A 23,887-nucleotide genomic window follows, 5' to 3' on the forward strand; every position below is an offset into this window, starting at 1 on the left:
ATGCATCTAGAGCGTCTTGTTACATCGATAATGTGTAGTTTGGATGGATTTCTGATAACATTAAATGTGAAGCAGAAGAATTTCAAATACATTGTTCCTCTCTCGCTGCAACACGTTCCCTGCGATGCATTTCTTCACAGCTGTCACACTCACTAGGTACACGCTGAGCTGTCAAAACAACAGTCAGCATTTGTTTTGTTTTGTTTATTTCGTGTTTTGCAATGGAAATGTTCTGCCAATAAGTTTTTGCAGACGGAAAATATATAGTTAAAAGCCGTAACATAATGAATGTGATACAATCGAACATCTCCACCACAATAAGAAGTTTCAACATTTCCGATGATATCCGAATAGAGGTGAAAAAGTTCCGTACCAATGCGAGCATCGACGAGGTGGACATAGAAGACGACGAGGATGATATTTGTAAGTATGCAGGTACACCCCGTTTTAACGCTATTGCGATGTCTGTTACGCTTTCCCTCTCCCGTTCCAGCCGTTATACAGAAAATTCACAAAACCTTTGCTGATCCGCACAGCACCACGTTCGATCCGGTCACGTTGAAATCGATCATTGCCCGGCTGGACGAGATTGAAAAGAAGCTGGAAAATGTGGTGTACATGAACCAGCAGGCGGACGCACTCGAAGCCGCCGCACGGCAAACCGGGATCGTTAATATACCTTCCACCGGGGGTGTGATTGTAGGCAGTACGGGTGATGAAGGATTGGAGCTTAAGCTGGAGCTTGATTCGGATAGTGAGCTGATTGGGGAATTTATCGAACAGGACGAGCTGAAGCTGGTTGAGTTCCCGATCAATCGAATCGAGGAACTAAAAGAGCTAGAGGAATCCATCACAACGGATCAGGAGTCATTTGTTTCGCTGGTAAGATTTCGTTCGCACGAGGAAGGTACTTTGGAAGATAATGGAAAATCATTTCATGATTTGAGTTACATTCTTTTAGGTAAATTTCATTGGTGGGACTGTGCAAAAGTATAACCGAAATTTGGAATTGGTGCTGAAGGACTTTATCACGGAAGCACTAATCAACGAGCTTGGCTACAGTACCACGAAGGAATCGATGCTTTCGTTCTACATCTTTAATCAGCTGCTTTACGGTGAGTGTGGCGTACTAAAATATATTTTTCATCCTGTAACGTATGGCTCTATCTTATTTGTTCCGGTAGATATCTGGAAAAATGAGTACTCGACCATCAACGACTACAATAACAAGCTGAAGAACATCGTAATTAAAACACAAAATAGATTTTTACGTATGAGCAAAGCTAAGAAATAAAATGAAACTCTGGTAAACACGTAAACTAGTGTGTAAGCTAGCTACTAAATCGGACAACATTCAAAAACCCACCTCGTAACGTGTTTTCGTTTTTTTGTACCGTCTAAATTTCCATTTTATTCAACGACTTTGGTGTGTTTATGCATGTGTGTTGGATTCATCTCTTTGGATAAGTTCCTCTCGCCCAGACCAATCCTGCAAACACATCGGTTGTGACCTTGTGAACGTTGATAGATAGTAAAAACCCGCTTGATTGTTCAAATTTTCTTTTAAAATTTCAATTTGCACACGATGCAATATTGATATTTTTTTTTTGCCACCACCACAACTCTTTTAATAATCGATGTTGTTAAAAAAAACTTCCGCATAGCGAAGTGACTTGCGCACGTGGCTTAGCAGGCAACACAACGATCCACGTGGCGTTTTTAGTTCGTGTAGCTTTCTGTTGTTTTTTTCTAGTCTCTTAAAATTACTGGCATTAGAAGCATTCGTGTTTGAAGTGACGTGAAGACATTCATCCTTAACAGAAGATATTAAAGTACGAATTTGGGAAACGAGAGAAAGGGTGACAGTGGAGGAAAGTTGTGAGGGATAACAAAGGTGAAAGGAAGGAAAGGATGTTTACTGCACTCCAAGCTTCTTTTTCAGCGATTCTGGCATCTCTGGCGGAGGTGGGCGCGGGATCGAGAGAGCTACCTTCACACCGTCGTAGATGAACCACTGCAGGGCGGTCAGGGTACCGATCATGATAATACGCGGCATCAGACCATTCCACATGCCCATGAATCCGAGCTGTTTCGCCACATCGAACGCAGACGAACCCTTGGCCTGGTTCAGCTTCGAAACCACCACATCAGCCGGGTGAGACACGATGGCACAGAACACACCGGCAATGTAACCGGCCGCGAACGTTACAATCAGCTGCTCACCCTTGGAGCACTGGTCACGTGGCTTCGGCACAACATAGCTGCAAAACAACAATTCATTTTTAAATTCTAACTCAAGTATCTTTTATACCAAAACAGCAATATACTCACGCATAGAGCAGTTCAACGGTCTTTTCAAAGCAGGCGAACTTCATCATGGTGTACGGGATCTGACGACACCACAGCGGAACCAGACCCTTGTAGAACGCCATAATACCCTCCTCGCCCATCATCTTGGGCATAGCTTCACGCATCGTGTTGGCGTATCCTGGCATGGTTTGGATCTTAACCTTGGCCGCCTCGAACGGAGATAGCGCCATATCGGCGAAGAACTCAGCCGAAGCGGATGCCCCCAGGTACAGCCAGGTGCGGTACAGATAGGCATTCTCCTCGCCCAGCATGTTGGCGTACTGCACCTTGAACACCTCATACAGACCGAACTTGAACGCACCCTGGGAAGTGGGAAGTGCAGGGAAGAAGCGTTTATAGTAAATAACGATGATGGAACTGATAAGAGTAGGTTGAGAATGTCATCGCAAGATCACACGTATTGGCTATTGTAGTACACAATGTGACACTTGTGTGCTCAGTCTATTAGTATTCATTATCTGGCCGTCGCTAGGACAGGAAAAACTCTGCCACGCGTGCAATGTGCGACCTGTATACCTATGGCTTTAGGATTAGTTCAGTTCTGCAACAATAATCCACTACTCTTATCATACCTGTGCCGAGTAACCGAAGAAGGTTGGTGCCCATCCCTTCACCAGACCACGGGAACCATCCTCAGCCAGCGTCAGTTTGAATCCGTGGAACACATTCTTGTACTTGGCCTGATCGACCTGCAGCCGACACTTGACGAGATCGAGCGGCACCACGAAGGTGTGCGTCGAGCCGCAGGAAATAATACCACCGAGACCGCAAAGCAGGAAGAATTTGGTCGAACCGAACTCAACCTCATCGGTGGCAGCGGCAGCAATCGAGCGACCACGAACCGGGGCAACGGTTCCAGGTTCGCACTGTGCCTTCGTGAACGGCGTCTTGAAGGGCGAGTTACGGGCAGCGTCCAGCAGTGCGGAGAACATGATTGGTGGCTGTGGTTGGAATTACTCGGTTTAGGTGTGCTAGAGAAGAGAATAAAACATGAAAGTAAATATTAAATAATCATCACTACCTGCAAGGATTCAGTCCTCTGAATTCATCCCATCATTATGTAAGTCAGTCATCTGCCCTGTTCCGAAACCCCGAACGTCATCAGCACGCTCCGTAATGGCATACCACGTCACAGCATAAACAAAACCCTCAACCGTATCTCTCACCAGTCCACATTCTAGGGTTGTGGCATGAACGGCACAGATCCGAAAAAGGTTCAATGTTGCATAATGTCCTCCTTTTGTGTTTTCTTCACACAGTTCGGTTGATTCGATTGCTCGTAAAAATAGTTGTAACCGTAACATGTGCGATGGCACCATCGACACGGTGGCCACCGTTCTCGATTGTCTAATTGATGCCAAAGAAAAGCACTTTCGCTATCACCACCGCCAATCCTTCTCCATCATCTTCGAAGTGAGTGTGTCTTCGGACAAAGGGTTACGATCCAACATCATACCGGTGGGGTCGTACTGCACAACAGTGAGGGAACCAGCATCGGGATAGCTTCTTTTGTCCAAGTTCAAGAACAACCCGTCGTTTCGAAATGCTTGCCAACGGAAGAAGGCGAAGCAGTCAGCGGCTGCTGCCACTACTGACGAGTAGGACGAGGACGACGACGGTGTATCTAAAATTAAATTTCGCTCCACTCGCGAAGCAACAAGACGACATTGGCGCACACAGTGGCAGCATGCATCATCACCTTGCTTCCTTTCTTCCTTCCTAATCCACTGTCCCGGGCTTCTTTTTCGCGCAAACGATACTTGATGTAATCGGTTCCATTTACTTATCCAAGCCATTTTTACAGAACTTACACTCATTGGCTTAACTTAATTTTGAAACTTGGTTTATGAACGATACAACGTTGGGAACGTTTATCACATATGATACGCCCGACCCGAACGGTTCCTGTGGTTACATAACCTCAAGCGCCTTTACTGCTTATCCATACGACCAAACAGCACATCAAGCTGGCCTCTAAATATGATCCGAAAAAATGCACTTCCATGGAGATATCTGCATATGACAAGGATAATTGATTCTTCTTCGAGCTGATTTTTCCCCAATTGTTGTCGTAGAGCAAGGATTTGGTACGGAAGTTTCGTTCAAAAGGACACTCAAACTCCGCTTCTTGTCCACTCTTTTGCACAAAACTTTTACACAATATGTTGTTCCGTTTTTCACCACACAAAACATCCGATACGGAGGTCTCTAGTTATCGTTGTTCCCGTAGGGCTCAAGCCAGCCGGGGATTGTGCATTTACCTTCAATTTCCGTCGCCTTCTGCGATGCGAGATCTTTCCGTGCTACGGTCGCTCTGAACCACGGTGTTCCGTTCAGCTACTGGTACTCTGGCTGGCTGGTTGCGCTGGTGCTCTTGCCGATCCCTTCATATGTATGTGTGCGTGTGTGTATTTGTGAAATCTCCTACAGACCATCGCGTTTTCCATTTATTTCAATATAGGAAAATTCTGCGAGCATGCTGCTGCTAACTGCAAAGGAGCGAAAGTAAGATGAGCAGATGAGAGTAACATCAGTAAACAGTGAGAGAAAATTTAATGGGGGGTGGTGTTTTTGTTCTTTTTTTTCTCAGTGAAATAGCTCCCCAACGCAAAGCGAAGACACCAGCGGCAAGTGAGAGGAAGTGCTGTGTCCCGTGCTGAAAACCTTCGTTATTTGTTCGCGAGTGTGTGCCCTCATGTGATGACATTCAGTTACCGTGGTAATGCGCCCCGGCTAGATGAGAAAAATCGGACGCTACGATCGATAACGTCACCAAGCGTGTAAAAAGCACAACGAATGCATCAACCGAATGTTTTCATTTTTATCAGCTGATGAAGGACATTCCGCCAGCCATTGTCATTGGCAGTATAAACCCAGTCGAAGACACAAAAAAGCGATTTAGAAGAAAACGAAACCAATACTACGCTTGTTTCGTTTCTTCTGACCAACAAGTGTTAGTAAGTGAAACATATAATTCGATACCCAAATTAGGTCAAAAACGGGGCCAAAGGCCACGAGAGAATGTTACATAACGAAAGGGTTGCTTCCAACACAATCACTTTACTATCGTCCTTTGGCTTTATGCTTTTATCTCGATATTACACAAAAAACTTCACATTCAAGACAGGAATCATAAAAAAGGACATTTCTCACATAGCAACAGAAATACACCAAACACGTTAAGCTTATGTTTACTAATCGTAGCGTAATTCACTTTGTTTCAGGACTTTATTCACGATGATGTTGTTGTTGTTTTCGCACTGCAAACTTCTCCCTCTCCCAAAACGGTTAATTGCAATCCGCCGCATATACATACACACACGTGGTCACTTCTTCGGTAAAACATAATCGTCGTTAGTACTGTACCGAACCAAAGGTTCGTTTCACACTTCAATATCATATCCAGGTTGATGGAAACTCCGATTTAGAACCATTTCTTTTCGCACATAATTATCATGGTTACACACACACACGCGCACATAACATTCACCAACATATTTTTCATGCTTTCCTTGGTACAAAACCAAAACCCTCTTGCTTCCATTTAATTACTCAGCACGAAACTACCACGTTGTGGCACCATCACAAACATGATTTCCTTTCACAGGAAAGAATTACTCTACGTTCAGCTTCTTTTTCAGCGATTCTGGCATCTCTGGCGGAGGTGGGCGCGGGATCGAGAGGGCTACCTTCACACCGTCGTAGATGAACCACTGCAGGGCGGTCAGGGTACCGATCATGATGATACGCGGCGTCAAACCGTTCCACATGCCCATGAATCCGAGCTGCTTCGCCACATCGAATGCGGACGATCCCTTGGCCTGGTTCAGCTTCGATACGACCACATCGGCAGGATGCGAAACGACGGCACAGAACACACCGGCAATGTAACCGGCCGCGAACGTCACTACCAGCTGTTCACCCTTAGAGCACTGGTCACGTGGCTTCGGTACAACGTGTCTGCAAGGAAGAGAAAGGCACACGAGTGTTAAATTAAGAGGGATCAGAGCATAGGCGATGAGAATAGTAATACTTACTTGTACAACAGTTCAACGGTCTTTTCGAAGCAGGCGAACTTCATCATGGTGTACGGGATCTGACGACACCACAGCGGCACCAGACCCTTGTAGAACGCCATCACGCCCTCCTCGCCCATCATTTTCGGCATTGCCTGTCGCATCGTGTTGGCGTATCCTGGCATGGTTTGGATCTTAACCTTGGCCGCCTCCAGCGGTGCCAGTGCAATATCGGCGAAGAATTCAGCCGAAGCCGAAGCTCCCAGATACACCCAGGTACGGTAAAGGTAGGCATTCTCCTCGCCGATCATGCCAGCGTACTGGATTTTGAATACTTCATACAGACCGAATTTGAAAGCACCCTAGAAAGGACATTAGACAAATATTTTTTATTACACGTGTAAAATGTTTTACTGCAAATTATTTCGTTTTTACGATGTTCGTTGTAAAAACGAACTTCGTAAAACGAAGAGCGAACTTTAGTTAGATAACAAAATAGGTCATCTTCACTATGCATTATTGATTTATGCCAATACACAACGAACCGCATAGAGTGCGAACACGATTTTTAGACGGCCACACGGCAGATTGCGTAAGATGCATGATGTCTACACTGAACCGATTCAAGGCCAGTTCAATTACTCATACAACATTCCACCGTAGTGTTGAGGTACAAACTCGCACGAACTGAATTATCTCATGACCGTGCACAGCTTGCATTTAGACACCGTTGAATCCCAACCACGTATCTCTAAAGTAGAAGTCACATGGTTACGTTTTCCTACACCCAGAAAGGTCATGGGCGGCTCCTATATAAAAGAAATGCGTCTTCCCTCACGTGAGACATGACATGCGGTTCTTATCTATGCACAAACATACACACATACCTGTGCCGAATAACCGAAGAAGGTCGGTGCCCATCCCTTGGCCAAACCGCGAGCTCCCTCCTCCGCGATGGTGACCTTGAATCCATGGAACAGATTCTTGTACTTGGCCTGGTCGACCTGCAGCCGGCACTTGACCAGATCGAGCGGGACGACGGCCGTGTGCGTGATACCGCACGACAGGATACCACCGACCGCGCACAGACCGAAGAATTCGTTCGAACCGAACTCTACCTCGCGGCTAGCGGCCGCCTGGACCGAGCGGCCGGGTACGACGGCCTTTTCCGCGCTGCCATCGTCGCAATGGACACGTGTGAACGGTGTGCGGAAGGGTGAGTTCCGTGCGGCATCCAGTAGTCCGGCAAACATGATGGAATGAATCTTTGTTCCTTGCGACACCTGTCCGGAAGAGAGAAGTAACACAAATACAACAAACGATTAGCTTAAAGCCAGTTCTCTAGTGTTAAATCGATATCAAAGTGGCCAAGGCGAACATTACGACATCAGTTGGAAAAAAGGAAGCACAAGCGACTTCTCTATCAGTCGGGTAGCTAGCAACGAAGCTACGTGGATGATAAGATAACGGGCAAGACTTTTACTAAAACATACTTTTTCCCCGTTCCGATGGGTTATGTAAAATCGAATTTTAAATTCACAAAATACTACTTCTGATCTACTAATGCAATTTCCCTAATTAGATTATTTGAAAAAATCCATAAAACAATGAAAAAAACTGTAGAAAAAGAGTGTTATTAGTGAACTGTAATTAATAAACATTTTAGACTACTTGATCATCCTCCAGAACGGGGATACTACAGAGCGTCAGGGTAACGACCAACTCCTCGAGCTCATTATATAACCGTCCCGAAAAAAGCCGCAATATGTCGTAAGCGCTTTGCTCATGACTGGAAACTTGCAAGCTTGCCAAAAATAAGGGTGCGGAATTGGTTCATCCCTTGCAAGCTAACTCAACGCGAATGCCAGCCGAAAGCCATTCGACTTTCCTCCGTTCACACGTTTAGGAACATTGAACGGACAATTAACGCTTTTAGCTGGTGTCAAACATGAAACCGGTGCATGCGTCCGCTACTAGAGGAGAATGCGTCACGGACAGTCACAAAATACAGGAGGTAGGAGTGTTTCTGTCACGTGGAATTGACTGCGTAGCATCGCCGGAACGTTCTAGATACGAGGGGCTTTTGCAGCGGATTTTACTGATAGTAAGACAATATTTGTCACAACAGAACCGCTTTCTAATCAGCAACAACTATTCTTCCATTCAGAAGTGTATCGATTTTTATGCCACAATTTTCACAATGCACTGTACCGCTGAAAATCACTTCAGGATGGCCTTGAAGCACAATTACACTTTTCGATTAAAGCACGTAGTAACAATGGTATTACGTTTAATTGCTTCACATCACCACAAGCATATCATACTTTACCCTGGACTGCAATTATGATATTCGTATATATTTTTGACCAATTTCTATTGCAAAAACACACGAACTTACCGGCTCAATCTAGACAAGAGATCAGGCACCGCAAATGGCTGGCTTTCGATTGAAAGCTTTTGGCTGATTTTTTCTCGGTCTAGTGATGGGTACTTCTCCAGCCGGAACAAAAGCTCCGATGTAATCCGCTCCAGCAAAGCTGGAAGGATAGAGAGAGAATCGCATACAGAACGAAATATGCTAAGAAAAATAGCTAAATTAAGTTATAGTAACTGTAATTAACACAAACATTTAGATGTGGAACGATCAATTAAATTTATTCTACGATTTTTTTTTCTAACAAAGCTTTAAAATAATCCTTTCCAGGATCCAGACATCTATTGATCGCATTATCCGGGCATCTGTTGATTAATTTGAAAATGCCGTTAAACCATTGTGGAAATATAGTAAAATATCGAAAAACATTATTAAGAACAATAGAAGACCCCATAGCGAAAACAAAATTTTCAGATTCTTAATATTAGTTCCTCTCTTCCAGCAGAAAAAACCAGTATAAAAGTTTGAACGATAAAATAGTTTTATTTTCGCTTAATTTATTTAAATCGATATACACATTCTCTAGTGTACGGACATGGGTACTATAACAATAAATTCGAGTTGTCGGCCAATTGGTACTATTATCCAAGGAGTAGATTCGTTTTCAGACAAATATTACCGCTGTCCTGGAGAGCTTTTACATTTGTTTTTCTGTTTTCGTTTTTTTATCGTACACCTATAAGCGAACGTCGGGGATAGAGGATACAGAAAGGAACATCAACACTGCTGCATACACAATTTTATATAGCACGTGCAATGAAAGCTTGCCGAATGGTTGGACGATTACGTACGATTAACATAAAACGATACGGAGAACGAAACAAATACATCTACCTACACATTAACAGACACATACACAACACATTAAATGCACTTAAGATACAGACTTAGGACAATTCGATTTCAGCGATGGGCGGTGTACGTTCGGACGATAGGAGCGGTGCAACGACTTCACGCAACTCATGCTTACCTCCCTCGGCAGTTGACAATTCTTGTAACAACGTCTCTAGCTCATCATCGTTTCTAACTTCTAGCAAGCTACTTTTCAACGTTTCCTGCAGCAGCTTCCTTACCTCGCTGGATGAACCGTATATGATCAGGGGAATCTTTTTCTTTTCCAACTCTTTGCGCAGCATTTGCAGCCCGGTTGCGGCAGTATAGTCAAATTCTATTAAATAAATAAACGTAAATCAATAATTAATATAATATAAGCCGATACAAAAAAAGCTCATACAACTCACCGTTCACTAATCGACAGTCAAACACAACCGGAATGTTGCCGTGCTGTTTGATCGCTTTCGATGTAACGTTTCGTACCCACTCGGCCGCAGGGAAATAAATAACGCTATGATTTGGACGGATCAGAATGTACTGCGCACCGGGATTGGTATTCGCCACGCTAACCGTCAGCAATGGCCGTGCTGTGCGATACACTACAAACGCCAGGTCGGTCAGCACCCCAGCCAACAGACCCAACTCTACACCGACAATTAAACTCAACACGAATGTTACTGCTCCCGGAATTAACTCTCGCTTACTGCAACGCCACAACGGCCGGATAACTTCGTACTCAATCATAAAAATGACCGCGGATATGATCACCGCACTTAGTGCTGCCTTCGGGATGAACTGGAAGTAGGGTGTCAGTACACCCAGTGCCAACAGCACTAAGGCACCAGTGTAAATGCCACCGATCGGTGTTTTCACACCACTCGCATGATTTACGGCACTGCGCGAAAATGACCCAGTAACTGGGAAGGAACTGAAGAACGAACCGCAAATGTTGCTCAACGACAGGGCGACCAGTTCGCGCGTCGGATTGATACCACTTCCACCAAATGCTTTCGAAATGGCCACATTGCCCAGCACTGCAATGATTGGTACGAGTGCAATCGAGGCACCTAGCTCCTCGATCATACCGGTAAAGCCCAACTGTACGGGGCTCGTACCATTCGGGCCTCCACCTCCCGGCAGAACTGTACTGAATGGTGGCAGTTGAAAGTCCGGTATACCGCTCTTGACCGTGCCGGTTAGGATGAATGGACGTTCGCCACGCTGGTCGTAGTAAAAGGCGACAAAACTGGTCACCAACACGACGAGCGCGTTCCGTGCTGTTGCAACTAACCAGCAAACGAGTCCCAATATCTTGCGTCCTCGCGTTGCATCCGGGGGTGTCTTGATGTCCTTCAATTTCTAAAACGAGAGTATGCACATATGTGAGCTTTCGAGTCTCCGGTGGATATTTCCTAATCATAAATCTTACCCTCAAGGCCAACAGCACTGCGATCGAGACGACACCGAGTATACTATCAGCTACACGTGCTTCGGGCATTTTTTCAATCACAGTACGCACGGTACTAGCGAATCCTGATCCAGAACCACCACGGATACCGAGCAGTGCTTTCAGCTGAGATGCACCAATGATCAGCGCAGTGGCTGATGTAAATCCTACCGTTACGGGAAGGGAAATGAGATCTACCAGTGCACCTAGCCGCAAAACGGCCATCAAAAGCTCCACAACACCGGACAGAAAGCATAACAGTATGGCGAGCTGAGGACCGGACTCTCCACCATATCCCGTGTGTCGGCTAGTCATGAGAGAGAGAAGAGCGGTTGGACCAATGGTGACTTCACGGCATCCGCCCATCAAAGCGTACACAACGCCACCAACAAATGCAGAGTATAGACCGTACTGGGGAGGAATAAAGAAATGTTATTTGGAGACATAGTATTCTTTTTAAGCAGTAAATTCTTACCTGAGGTTCCAAACCGGCCAGCGTTGCATATGCCAGCCCCTGTGGAAGTACCGTCAATCCAACCGTGATTCCAGCGATCAGATCTGCAACCACAAACTGTGCCGTGTACCCTCGAAGCCAACGGGTTCCGGGAACAACACGCTCCACACGTGTCAGGCCCATGTTTTAACGGGCGTTTAGCCTCTTCGGGGGGATCGCACGGCACGTATTGAATCTGCTTCGAAAGTGATAGTAAATGTACATATTCCATTAGTACATCAGCATCTCACTATCGTGTTTACTAGCTTTACAATCGATTCTTTGGGTATGTATGTACACAACTGTTTTCGTGTTCGACTTTATCGACGGTATACAGCCGCATCTGGCGATGAAGTTCAATGTCTGCGATCGTTACGGATAACTATGTACTCAGTGGCAAGTGATCTTCTTCAAGGCCAAGTGTACTTTGTCACACAAACTAACGAGTGTGTCCCAATATGCAATTGTCCATCCTGTATTCTAAGCACTTTTCTAAGTACCCTGCACCATCAACAAAGGAAAAGATCGTTCATAGAAACAGTGTCTTGCTTATCACCGTAAATCTCAGCAAACGGAAACAGAAGCATGTGGTGTTAGCCATATTGTACATCTTCCATTTTATCTCATCAGATACAACAACGTTGTGAACGATCAAGCGGTAAGCCAACAGAAACACGTGCGTTGTAAACAACTCCAAGAACAGTTGACTTGTTTTTAATCCTCATTTTTGAATTCAATTAATTCGCAACCAAAATAGCCAATTTTTGCTAACGAAGCATATGGGCATACGCATGTGGGTTTTTACCATGATTAACTTTGTTTTTTTTTTTTCGTAAATATCTCATTCAAATTCATGTTCATGTTGTTTACGAAGATGAAGAAGACGATTTGACCAAAAAACCGGCTTAAAACCGGCCAACGCTTGACCGACCGTTAAGGGTTGGGTTGGTGGTTTTGGAAGGGTGCGCACCCCTTTATGTGATCCTCGCGATCGACGAGAGTGAGAGGATTTATAGCGCTATCAAGTGTTTACCAAAATATACTCCCAATCCTTACCGAGCCGAACACTACACATTATTCTCCGGCGAGACGAGCCCATTTATGTGTTTTTTTTTTTTCTTTTCGTGGATTGAAATACCTTTCACACCCTAACAAGTTTCCGTGGCGTTGGTGTAACCTTGCGTGTACGAACTCAGGGCTCAAATTCTGGACAAACGCTTTCGCGAGTTTTGACCTATGCCGGACCCGACGAAGACTCTCGAATCGGAACGCATTTCGCCACGTTTGAGACCTCGTCGGTAGAACAGAGATTCGATCGTAGGAAGATGAGAATTTTTACCCATCATCCAGCACGAACCGGTCTTATCCAGATCAAACTGAGATTGTGTTTGAGATGCGTAAGATTAACAAAAAAAAGGGCTTAACCACACTACGCTATGACCCTCTTTCGTTACGTTTAACCTTGAAGTCCACGAGTGCGTCAATTGACATCTTGTTTTGATTAATTTGTATTTGAACCTACTTTTACAACCTATTGATTTTTGTAAACGCCTATCAAGAGTTATTATTAACCATTTTATTTGTACAATCACTAATAATCATTTCACAACTCGTGCGGCAAAGCTAAATCCACACGTGCAGAACCATTCCGCGCTGCTCCTCTGTGCAAACGCGGACAACGACAATCAACCAAAGCATACAAAATCACCATCATTATCGAATCGGAATGAAACGGTTCTTCCATATCGAAATGGTAGAATATAACGTCGCACGCCATTATTCACCACCAAACTCGAGGCAATCATGCGACTTATTTCCATGCTGTTGTGGCCATTCGAATGAGAGATGAGTGGTTTGAGAATAAAAAAAAAAGAACCGTGATCAACATGCGTACAATATTTGCCAATCGTTCGGCGTGATTCACTACACTGTATAGAGGAAGAATGATGCCAAGGATCCAGGATGATCGAACTGGCTAACCATGAGCTGCTCAGAACTACACACTACACAGAACCTGGGGACGGCACATGTGACATCGCTTCTAGTCGTTTGTCCTAGGCACGCAAATTTCAAAACGTACGGAACACTTTCACTAATTATCACTTACCAAAGCAGAGCTAAGGGCTAAGACCGATTAAAAAAGAAACCCGTGTTCCGTTATACTGTTCTACTTCTAACGCCGGCAGGCTAAAAGTTCCTCATGCCCCTAAACCGGGTGAACACTAGACTTGGGTTCTCGTGTTTCTTCCACAGTTTAAAACAACCACTTTTTTAACCGCGTCTGTGTTTGAACCATGTGCGCACGTGGCGATAAAATGCGTCACAATGCGTTACGTTTAAACGATATTCGTTGACGCTCAGGAACGCGCTACCAAACTGATTGCTAGTAAATGTGGCGTTGCCGAAACGGTTTCGATAGCAGACTAAAGCTTTTCGAACCTGTTCGCCTCGGCGTCTGGAACGATACAGCGCGATTCAATCGGCGGTGCGGTAACAAAATAAACCTCCCGCGTACGGAACCGATGTGCGTTAAGGGGGGATGTGGGAAAGGCGCTTCAGCGATGATGCGAGCCAATGATGGTGGGGTGGTACATGAAACTCTCACGCTTTACGGGAGAGAACTGGATATTTTTGTGGTTCTTTATCCTTTTTTTTTAGTACAGTTTGAAATTGCAAGTTAGGTAGAATAAATAAGCTGTAAGTTAGGTAGAATAAATCAGCTTCTCGATCACGATCACGATGCAGAATGTGCTATAGTAGGATCTATTGACGATAATCCAATCCCGCAGATAGGGTCAATGTTCGTCAACACGCGTTGCGTAATTTGGCCGAGTTACGATTTATAATCGATGTTTGTCCACTATCAAGTACGGTGGACATCTACAGTAGTGCGAAATTCTTTTTCACGCCTCAATCAGCATGGTTGTGCGTTCCTTTTGAATTTAAACCTCCATTCAAATGTGATAGGTGATCAAATTGCAACTGAGTCAACATTGCTGCAAACATCCTGCAAGAAAAACATGGGGAGATAGCAAACGGATGACGGAGTTAAACCAGACACACTACATTGCGTACAATCTTTATCCAAACAATCTAATCAATATTATCACTGATTGAAGCATCATTCGGCACTTTACGTTTATATCGGGAGTATCCGTAGAACCGTACGATACGTTCTGCTATGGATAGAAGTCTCAAGGAAATAGATACGGCATGATCAACTTCCTTAATAAATTTCTTTTGTGCTTCTTAATGGGACATAATTTTGTTGATGTTGCAAAACAAGCGCTGACCTGATTCAACTACCAAGCTATGTCTATCATACACGCACCAGAACACATTGATGATAAGGTTACGGATAACGGCCGCTTGCTACACTTAGGAAGCACATCGTTAATCGTTACCTTCAATGGAGAATCTCACTTGTAACAAAAAGTTCACTAAAGTTAGCTAAACATTAATAAGACACACGCAGAAGAGCAGAACTTTGTTTACCTTCACTTACCGGTCGGTACGATCATAGATTTCATCGAAGATCACAGTATATCAGGATACAATAGTCGCCTAACTAGTCAACCAGCATTGCAAACGAACCTTTATGATACAAATTACACGATTTCATTTCACTTTTCGACCTGCATCAGATAGTTTTGGCAAAGCGACCCATTCCTGTCCGGTTTCTTTCCGTATTCCATGCAGCTTACAACATATGCAATGTGCAAAGAAAAAATTCGCCGAAACAGCCGCACGCAAATGTAAACAAGAAACCCCCGGTGGCATAAATTGACAGCTGTCAGTCTGTATGATCCACAAAAACTGACAGCTAACAGCAACAAAAACATTCAATCCGTGACGTCACTGTCCGTGGTCTGTCATGTGATATATTTCTCTTCGCAACTTTGGTCCGCAGAAAATCGATCGATCCCGTGCACGGGGTAAATAGTGGGCAGAAACTATCGCAAAACTTTCCCGAAAACCATAATACGATGGGTGCTTCCGCGCTGCCGATTATCATTTTCTCTGCCATCTTCGGTGTGGTGGGCATTGTGCTACCGATTGTTGCACCCAAGGGCCCGAACCGTGGGTATGTATAGCCTTCGTGAATTACGGGGATGTATATGGTTGAATGTGCTCTTGATTGACCGTGAATTTCATCCTCTTTAACTTACAGGATCGTCCAGTGTGTGCTGATATTAACGGCAGCAACGTGCTGGTTATTGTAAGTGCTTGCCTTGCATAGAGAACTAATCGTGATTCTCATATTTCTTTTGTTTCACTCCTTCGCTTCCAGCTGGCTGTGTTGCTACATGGCTCAGATGAACCCTCTGATCGGCCCAAAGCTGCACCAGAACACGATCTTGATCATGGCACGTGAGTGGGGCAATCCCCTGCCTGATATGGAGGGATATCAACCCGAACATACGGACCATTAATTGGTTGTAATCTAGCAGCGTATAACATCAAAAACGCGACGCTCATTTAAGATCCACAACCAGTGGAAACATTCCCATCATTTATGCTATTGCGAACAAGTTCCCTGTACACCTTTCTTCACCCTTTAAACATCGGGAAGTAAATTGTCTTTGTGTGTCCTTCAGCTGAAGGATTTTTTTCCGACTGCAAGATTAAGTACAGTCCATTTAAAAAAAAGTAACTCGCTGCTAGCTCCCTTTTGTGTTTTTTGCTATCCTCTGGAAGTCATGAAGATGTACAGTCCTGTTTTGTTTTGTTCTTTTCTATTACGGTGTGCCCTAGAAGATGTATTATGTGAATAAAATAACCTAAATCCCAAATTTCCCTGCTATAATGTGAAAGAAACTGTGAATTAGATGTTGGTTTTAGTGATTCGTTTCCCTTCATACAACGAAAGTTCGTCAAAAATTATGATTTTCCCACGGAACTTGTTATCTAGCTCCGAAAATATTTTTGACATGTGATTCACTCCGTGACGTATTGGACGGGTTTGTATTTGTTTACGTTATTGTGCTCATGCGTTTGGTGTATAGCAGCAGTCAATCACAACAACATTTTATGTGCTAAAGAACATAAAAAAGCGATGCAACGAATATCAAAACTATTTCAACCAGCCCTAATAATACCCAAAAATGCTACCATCAAATCGCAAGAGATTACATCCAAAAGTCAAAGGGTAAATTACACTAAACAGCTTGGTGGCATATTGGCTTACTGGAAATATATTATTTTTTACAGCTTATGCTCGAGCAAGGGCTTATCAGACAGGCAGGGAATGGAACGTTCCATCTACTGCCACTTCTACAGCGCTCCCTACAGAAAGCAATCAATCTAATAGACCGACACATGGAAGCGATCGGAGCACAGAAGTTAACACTTCCACTACTTACATCGGCAGAACTGTGGAAGAGAAGTGGCCGGCTAGGTTCGAGCAATGGTGGAACGCCGACCGAACTGCTGCAAACTACCGATCGACACGGAAAGGTGCAAATATTGGGACCGGTAAGAAAAAACAATTGTGTAACATTTCGCATACAGAGTGAAATGGTACTATTTTTTCACTTTTTTAGACACATGAAGAATCAATTACCTCGCTGATAGCAGCCATTGCACCGGTTACCTATCGGCAGTTTCCACTCCGGCTGTACCAAATATCGACCAAGTTCCGGGACGAAATGAAACCCCGGTTTGGGTTGATGCGTGCGAAAGAGTTCCTCATGAAGGATCTCTACACGTTCGACGTTGATCGTGCCCATTGTCAGGAAACGTACGAAGAGGTAAATCAAGCGTACGATAAACTGTTTACCGAGATAGGAATCCCATTCGTAAAGGTAGCGGGAGACTGTGGTACGATGGGTGGATCGGTTTCGCACGAGTATCATTTCCCTAGCGAATTGGGTGAAGATCAGTTAATCCACTGCACCCGTTGTGGTATGCATTCTAACGCCGAACTGTTCGGCACAATAAGGGAGCGGTGTAAAAATTGTACCGGCAAAGAGGAAGCTCTCGAACGGCAAGCAGGCATTGAGGTGGGGCATGCTTTCATCCTCGAGGATCGATACACGAAGGCACTCGGTGCGACATGTCTGAAGCCAAATGGGAAACCTTCCCCCCTGCAAATGGGATGTTACGGTATCGGTGTGACACGATTAATAGCCGCCTCGATAGAGGTGCTTTCAACCGAAAAAGAAATCCGATGGCCGATTGTCTTGGCACCATACCGTGTTTGTATCATTACACCAAAGGCAGGCAGTAAGCAAGAGCCGGAAGCATCGCCGTTGGTTGACAAGCTGTACAACGATTTGCAAAAGCTGAACAACTGTGCAGGGGAAGTGATTGTAGACGATCGGTCCCAGTTTACCATTGGCAAGCGGTTGCTGGATGCTCGTAAAATGGGTTATCCCGTCGTCGTGATAGTGGGCTCGAAAGTCATCAGTGAAGGAATTTTTGAGCTGCATGACTTAACAATGGACAATGAATTAAATCTATCGTACAATGATACTTTGACCACTATAGGCACTATCCTATCTCCTACAGAACAACAGCAACTCTCGCAAGGCACCAAAGTTGCCCAAGAACTGTGAAATATAAGGTAAAGAATTTTGAGTTTATTAAACAAATTCCTGTAGCAATCCGCTAACCCGTGTCAGAAAATATGCCTTTACTATGAACGCTAACATTACGATCAAACAGGACCGTGATCTGGCACAATCACTTACGACCGAGTGTATTTGTACGAGCGATATCACAAAGTACATCAGTACCAGCACAATATGGATCGCCATACCGGTTTCGGTAGCATTTTCCTTCCAGATAATGATCGGAATAAATAGAAACTTCCCTATACTAGCTAGAATAACTCCGTGCAGTAGCATGTGCGGGTAAGTCTTGCCATTTCCCGTAATCTGCGGAACGGACCGATGCATGGCGCGTGTAAACAAATAAATAAACCCGTACAACAGCAAAAATCCAGCCACAAAATGGACGGTCGACAGATAAAATCCTTTCTCGGACAGGAAGGGATCGTTCACGTGTGAACGATAGCTGATGCTCGTTATGCCTCGGAATGCATCCGTCCAGAAGCAGTACGCTTCGAGCAGTATGAGAATGGTGCCGATTTTCCACAGATTCTAGAACAGTATCGAGACGTAATGAAGTGCTGTAGTTTTTCGGTTGAAAAATGCACTTACCCTACAATCGGAATTATATAGAATGTGTCGATAGGCAGGTTTGGACAGCAGTATCAAATCTATCAGTATGATAAGCACCTCAAACTCGATGTACTTGTCCGCTGGCTTTTTACATTTTTCCTACAAGAAAACGATCAGTTTAATGCATTCTCGAGTCAGATCTTTAGCGCATCTTGCATATACATACACAGTCAATTATTTTCAACACTGTTGTACTGATCTGGCGATACAATCCGGAAACGGGACGGCCGCAGTTGATGCACACGAACTTTTTCTCGCCAGGTTGATGTTTCAGTAGATCAAAATATCCTTGCAACGGGAGTGATAGCTTCATTTTCGTTCCGGTGTTTCTCAAAGCGCCTGCTTTTAATATTGGAGCTGAAATTTCATCTTCCGATTGTTCACAAAGCTCTTCCTCCTAATAAGAAAAAGCAAACGAATGCAGTCTGGCTGTTTGTTTACATACAGGAAAATGTACCCTATTGACAAAATGCTTGTTAATAAAATAGACATTATTAAGGCAAATTTGTATTGCAAATAGGCCTGAATAGTGGTTATTAAGGCAATTTTGTCAATTGGGCCTAGATCAGCTGCCAGTCGTTATTGCGGTATTGGCGCGAATAAAGGCAAGCATGAAAGTAAACAAGGCTGGGTGTACGCGAAGAAATATATAACCGATAATTAAACGCTGTGTGTTCTTGTGATTGTCCACGATGAAACTAATTTGTGAAACCTGCACCATTAACCGTAATGTAACTGGAGGAAAACGAGCATTCCAGAAAACGATCCTTGCCATCGGTAAAGGATCGGAACGAAAGTCGGACGGTACAAAAATAATGCTCATTACCACCAGCAACAAATCCGGCACCCAGTACAACGTACTGAAGAACATCAGCAAAATATTCACTCGCTTTCTGGAAGAGGGAAAGGCTACCATTTCGTTCGTTGTGCCCGAACACGATGTACAGATTAAGAGTGATAAAGTACAGCTGACCGCATTTCTGAAGGTGGTGAAACTGGTGCTTACTGGCGGAAGCGGTGTACAAACAACGGAACAACCATCGCACACACAATCCACTACGAATCCCTTTTCACCGTCCGCCTCACTTCGTTTACCGTGTCTTACTGTGGGCAAGAAGAAATCATCCATTCTAGATTCACCCAGCGTCCTGTCGACCAAATGTGTCGTAACGAATCGAAAGGACTACCCAGCGAAAGGATTTTCCTGCCTGCTCGTATCGTTGCAGATCTCCGACATAAAGCTATCGCGCTTCGATTCACAAATATTGATGCTGCAGAAGCTGCGAAGCTTAAATCTGTCGAACAACTGCATCCGCAGTTTGCCACGTGCGCTCGGTCAGATGCGTCTGTGCGATCTGGATTTATCGGGCAACAGTCTGACCGAGGCAGTTTGGGATTGGTTACTCGAACCAAACATACAATCGTCCCTGCAACAGCTCAACATTTCCAACAACGCGCTACCCTGCCTTCCGATCAATGTGATTTACGCGCGTGAACTAGTTACACTTGCAGCGGAGAATAATCATATCCGTAAGCTACCGTTTGCACTTTGGACGATGAGCCGGTTGCGGGTATTATCACTTGCCCGAAACCAAATCGATGCTGTACCGGAAACGCTAGCTAGAATTAAATTAGATCGATTAGATCTGTCCGAAAATGAGCTGTTCTGTAATGTGGCCACGGTACCGGATTTGCGGCTGACTTCATCGGATACGCAATATCGACAAACGTCGAGCTTGTTTGAGCTGGCTGCACGGACGGTTATACGTAAGAAGATTCCCTACACGTTTCCCGGTCGGATTCCGTTCACTGTGCTAGAGGTACTGCGGCGTGCTCCGTTGTGCAGTTGCGGCCAACCGTGCTTTGAATCGAAAGTGTTCCTTCGTACGAAAGTGATCATGATTAAATGTTCCTACCTGGTGCTTAACGCCAACCAACAGCTAATTGCAGATTGTGTGTATTGCAGCGAAAAGTGCTCACGGAAGCTGTGCTAAAAAATGTCACTGTTAGTTTAAGTTTAATAAATTATTGTTTCTTTTTTAAAATGCTGACTTTCTTCACAAACATTTCTATCCCAAATGTTTTTTTTTGTAACCGAACGGTATCTTTTTATAAGTTTTTTTTATTGTTTGCTTCAGTAGGTTTCACAGAAAAATACGTATTTTGGTACGTAACAGGGAAGCGAACGTGTCGCCATTGGGCCGTCCCCAGCCTTGACGAGTATACGCCGCAATTTCGACGTCGCCGTGCCAAAGTAGATATAGCTCACAGAAACCACCAAATGGGAACAACCGACACTAGAGCTTTCATATACCAGTAAACAACAGTGACGTCGTCACCGGTAAATGGAGATGATGTGTTCGAACCGCGTTTGACCGAAGTTAATCGAACAGACCGAAGCCCATATCTTCATCCTCGGATTCGGATTCTTCCTTCTTCTCCTCGGCCTTTGCTGCCGGAGCAGCTGCGGCAGCAGCCGGGGCAGCTGCAGTCGAAGCAGTGGCAAACTTGCTCGGATCCTTGATGAACTCCTTGACCGTTTCGGCCTCCTTGAACTCAACCTCGGTGACGGCAGCAATGGCCAACAGGTTGCGGAAACCGTTTGCAATGCTGTGCGGAACCGAAGCCAGCGTCGGGTATCCGATCTGGAGCGAAACGGCAGCCAGATTGGCAACTCCGGCCTGGAACTTGGCGCGCAGATCCTCCGGCTTGATGTCGAGGATTTCCGGCGAGAAGATCGAACCGGAATCGTACACCTGCTGGATCTGCAGACCGTACGAGAACGGCGAGATGTTCAGCATGTTGAGCAGCGTGGCTTCCGAAGCGCCGACCTTGTCGCCCGGCTTCAGGATGGGCACATCGTTGATGATTTCAATCGTACCCTTCGAAATCTTGGTCGGGATAGAAAGGGCCTGGAAGAAGGAGGTCTTTTCCGGACCGAGACCAGTGTTCTGGGCCGGGATAATGACCTCCAGCGGAGCGATAGCTCCGGCACGGGCCGGTGCACGCACCTTGCTTGCGGTCAGCTTGTCGCGTACCTCGGCCAGATCGCCCTTCGTGAACACGAAGCCAACGTTGCCCTTGATGTGGTTGAGCAGCTTCTCCAGGCTCTGGTTGTTCTCCAGATGTCCGCGGATGGCTTTGCGCATCATGGTGTTCTTGCCCATCAGCACGATGGCCGATCCGCGGAGCGACATACGGATGGTTTGCATCTGACGGGAACCGACATTGTCAGCGCCGACGATGAAACATCTCGGGTATTCGTCGAGCAGTTGCTGCGGAACACAATCGAAAGGCACGTCATTAATCCACACTGTGTGTCTTACTCGGGGCGATCCAACTATGTGGTATCGGCAGTCTAGTAAGCCCTCAGATGACCGGCGAGACCTTAGAAGGTCGTTAAGCCAAGAAAAAGTGTCCAACTTAATTGTGAGGTTATGTTATGAAAAAGATTGGTTCGGTAGTTTGCATGGAATCGGCTCATCAGTCGTAGTTCATCGAAGCACTTTGCGCACACTGCCCTGGGTTCTGCTTTGTTCAAGCAAAGAGCTGCATGCACGCATCTTACGAGGTTAATTCATCACAGAGCCACCAAATTCCCATCCACAACCCAGGGCCCACCATTTACAAAACATAACCCCAACATGAAGCGGATATGCTCTGTCAACTATTTTCGCAATACATACCACGACCTTCAGGAAGTAGTTGGATTTCCAGGTTGCTTTGTCCTCCCTACCCATCTTGATGTGATAATAGGGACTTCGTAAAGAAATTTAAGAACTGAAAAAGACAAAAGTTACATGATTAGTCAAGCCAAATTACCACGTGGAAGAGGTGCGTGTGTGGGTGAACTTTAGCAGCGTTTCGTGGCGTATTTTAAGGCACATTTGAGCGATATTCAAAGTCAAGCAAAGCCACATTCAAGGCACCAACAGATGGAACACAATTAATGGAAAATCCGATCGAAAAACAGGGCAAAAATGTGGAAAAACGTCTCCTTACCAAAGCGCAAGCTGTAGACAGATTAGCGTCTGCGGACGAAATGGACGTTTCGAGCCTAAAGCAAACCCGAAGAAAGAACGTGCTGCTCCGGAGCGGATCACTTCATTTAAAAATTATGGATTATGGAATAAAAACCCGTTGTACTGCTAGTTTTATAGCAATAATGTTTTCCTGCAAATGATATTCAAAATCGGTGTAGTTTGCGAACATATTACGGACTAATTGAACACATTTACTCAAAAAAATTTAAATAATTATTCTTGATCAAAGTTTTATAAATAATTAAGTTTTTTTTCTATTATTGCGATTGAAGCTCATGGCTTCATGCACCGAACGAACGCAAACAAAAACGAATCGTGTGATGTATGTTTGAAATTTTATTAAATCCTGGCTCTAATAACTTTTTTATCATCAAGCACAATTTGTAAACAGTCTAACTTTAAACTTACTAACATACGATCGACGATAAGAAGCAACGGTAAAGTTTCGATGTTCAACGTAGGCCAACGTATGTAGTAAACAACGAACACATTACTACATCTAGCAAAAACAAACCTCGCTTTATAAAATCACGCTAAAGCAAGGTTTCCTTAACGGGTTCCAAATTTCGTTTAAGATATTTCATATGAGTACGCATCAAGCGAGAGTAGTAATTAGTAATCTGCAAACACGGGAATGATAGAATCGATGTTTAAAAGTTACTCATACCTAGGTTAGATTAGTGTACTTATTTGCAGTATTCAACGAGTACGATTACAGGTTTTAAATTGTGAAACAGCGATTCAAAAACGTTTATTATGCTTTTTTTCCTTTTTCAGCTTCATATAACCTATGCAAGAGAAATGTACTGCAATCCTTTTAAAGCATGTTTTCAAGCTTTCACGATCTTCAAACCTCTCCTCTCACGAATTGCTTTGGCAGCGGCGGATCAATGTGAACCAGTCAAATGGCGGCTACTCTTTTAAATGCAACATTTTCAAACTACCTCGTTCTATTTGATAGTGTAGTTTAAAATTAAAGCTCTATTGTTCGCATCGTTCACCGGGCTTCGGTGCGTTATTATATTGTGCAGTTTACTTATATCCTGTCCTGTGAAGGATTTCGATA

The 23,887-nt window shown here is 44.5% G+C and overlaps 10 protein-coding genes across 11 annotated transcripts in view; 4 read left to right on the forward strand and 6 right to left on the reverse strand.

Annotated features, from left to right (window-relative positions):
* LOC126558443 (phosphate carrier protein, mitochondrial-like) overlaps positions 1 to 7,679 on the reverse strand; it is a 92,794-nt gene extending 85,115 nt beyond the window's left edge. Inside the window, exons 1-3 of the mRNA XM_050214464.1 lie at positions 7,274 to 7,679; positions 6,408 to 6,748; positions 5,957 to 6,330 (exon numbers count right to left, since the gene is read on the reverse strand). Of these exons, the coding sequence (XP_050070421.1) occupies positions 5,985 to 6,330; positions 6,408 to 6,748; positions 7,274 to 7,639 (1,053 nt within the window). The 5' untranslated portion in view covers positions 7,640 to 7,679 and the 3' untranslated portion in view covers positions 5,957 to 5,984. The remainder of the gene's footprint in view (positions 1 to 5,956; positions 6,331 to 6,407; positions 6,749 to 7,273) is intronic.
* LOC126557604 (protein arginine N-methyltransferase 1) overlaps positions 1 to 23,887 on the reverse strand; it is a 724,795-nt gene that overhangs the window by 139,750 nt on the left and 561,158 nt on the right. The gene's annotated exons all lie outside the window — the stretch shown is intronic.
* The window catches only part of LOC126558812 (uncharacterized), a 174,066-nt gene continuing 150,429 nt past the window's right edge, over positions 251 to 23,887 (forward strand). Inside the window, exons 1-4 of the mRNA XM_050214883.1 lie at positions 251 to 423; positions 494 to 882; positions 962 to 1,115; positions 1,185 to 1,306. Coding sequence (XP_050070840.1) covers positions 285 to 423; positions 494 to 882; positions 962 to 1,115; positions 1,185 to 1,294 — 792 coding nt within the window. The 5' untranslated portion in view covers positions 251 to 284 and the 3' untranslated portion in view covers positions 1,295 to 1,306. The remainder of the gene's footprint in view (positions 424 to 493; positions 883 to 961; positions 1,116 to 1,184; positions 1,307 to 23,887) is intronic.
* LOC126558452 (phosphate carrier protein, mitochondrial-like) lies at positions 1,902 to 3,302 on the reverse strand. The gene is made up of 3 exons (XM_050214473.1): positions 2,943 to 3,302; positions 2,332 to 2,672; positions 1,902 to 2,261 (listed from the first exon to the last, which is right to left on the reverse strand). Exons 1-3 carry the CDS (start codon positions 3,300 to 3,302, stop codon positions 1,916 to 1,918), a joined length of 1,047 nt encoding a protein of 348 aa, XP_050070430.1. The 3' UTR covers positions 1,902 to 1,915.
* On the reverse strand, positions 9,706 to 11,738 carry LOC126557463 (sodium-independent sulfate anion transporter). The gene is made up of 4 exons (XM_050213250.1): positions 11,577 to 11,738; positions 11,084 to 11,512; positions 10,062 to 11,013; positions 9,706 to 9,988 (listed from the first exon to the last, which is right to left on the reverse strand). Exons 1-4 carry the CDS (start codon positions 11,736 to 11,738, stop codon positions 9,708 to 9,710), a joined length of 1,824 nt encoding a protein of 607 aa, XP_050069207.1. The 3' UTR covers positions 9,706 to 9,707.
* On the forward strand, positions 15,551 to 16,027 carry LOC126559526 (V-type proton ATPase subunit e 2-like). The gene is made up of 3 exons (XM_050215695.1): positions 15,551 to 15,678; positions 15,766 to 15,813; positions 15,886 to 16,027. The coding sequence occupies exons 1-3, from the start codon at positions 15,581 to 15,583 to the stop codon at positions 16,025 to 16,027; spliced, it is 288 nt and encodes a 95-aa protein (XP_050071652.1). The 5' UTR covers positions 15,551 to 15,580.
* LOC126565451 (probable proline--tRNA ligase, mitochondrial) lies at positions 16,649 to 18,151 on the forward strand. Its single transcript, XM_050222636.1, has 3 exons — positions 16,649 to 16,743; positions 16,806 to 17,069; positions 17,138 to 18,151. The coding sequence occupies exons 1-3, from the start codon at positions 16,651 to 16,653 to the stop codon at positions 18,149 to 18,151; spliced, it is 1,371 nt and encodes a 456-aa protein (XP_050078593.1). The 5' UTR covers positions 16,649 to 16,650.
* On the reverse strand, positions 18,179 to 19,119 carry LOC126559861 (protein ARV1). Its single transcript, XM_050216034.1, has 3 exons — positions 18,945 to 19,119; positions 18,758 to 18,877; positions 18,179 to 18,697 (listed from the first exon to the last, which is right to left on the reverse strand). The coding sequence occupies exons 1-3, from the start codon at positions 19,089 to 19,091 to the stop codon at positions 18,179 to 18,181; spliced, it is 786 nt and encodes a 261-aa protein (XP_050071991.1). The 5' UTR covers positions 19,092 to 19,119.
* LOC126558070 (leucine-rich repeat protein 1-like) lies at positions 19,453 to 20,772 on the forward strand. The gene has a single exon (XM_050214009.1). It carries the CDS (start codon positions 19,471 to 19,473, stop codon positions 20,770 to 20,772), a length of 1,302 nt encoding a protein of 433 aa, XP_050069966.1. The 5' UTR covers positions 19,453 to 19,470.
* The window catches only part of LOC126558592 (60S acidic ribosomal protein P0), a 321,090-nt gene continuing 318,352 nt past the window's right edge, over positions 21,150 to 23,887 (reverse strand). For both annotated transcript variants that reach the window (XM_050214632.1, XM_050214631.1), the window contains exons 2-3: positions 22,465 to 22,559; positions 21,150 to 22,053 (exon numbers count right to left, since the gene is read on the reverse strand). In XM_050214632.1, coding sequence (XP_050070589.1) covers positions 21,160 to 22,053; positions 22,465 to 22,518 — 948 coding nt within the window. In that variant the 5' untranslated portion in view covers positions 22,519 to 22,559 and the 3' untranslated portion in view covers positions 21,150 to 21,159. The remainder of the gene's footprint in view (positions 22,054 to 22,464; positions 22,560 to 23,887) is intronic.

The sequence above is a fragment of the Anopheles maculipalpis genome, chromosome 2RL (assembly GCF_943734695.1).
Source record: "Anopheles maculipalpis chromosome 2RL, idAnoMacuDA_375_x, whole genome shotgun sequence".
Taxonomy (NCBI): Eukaryota; Metazoa; Arthropoda; class Insecta; order Diptera; family Culicidae; genus Anopheles; species Anopheles maculipalpis.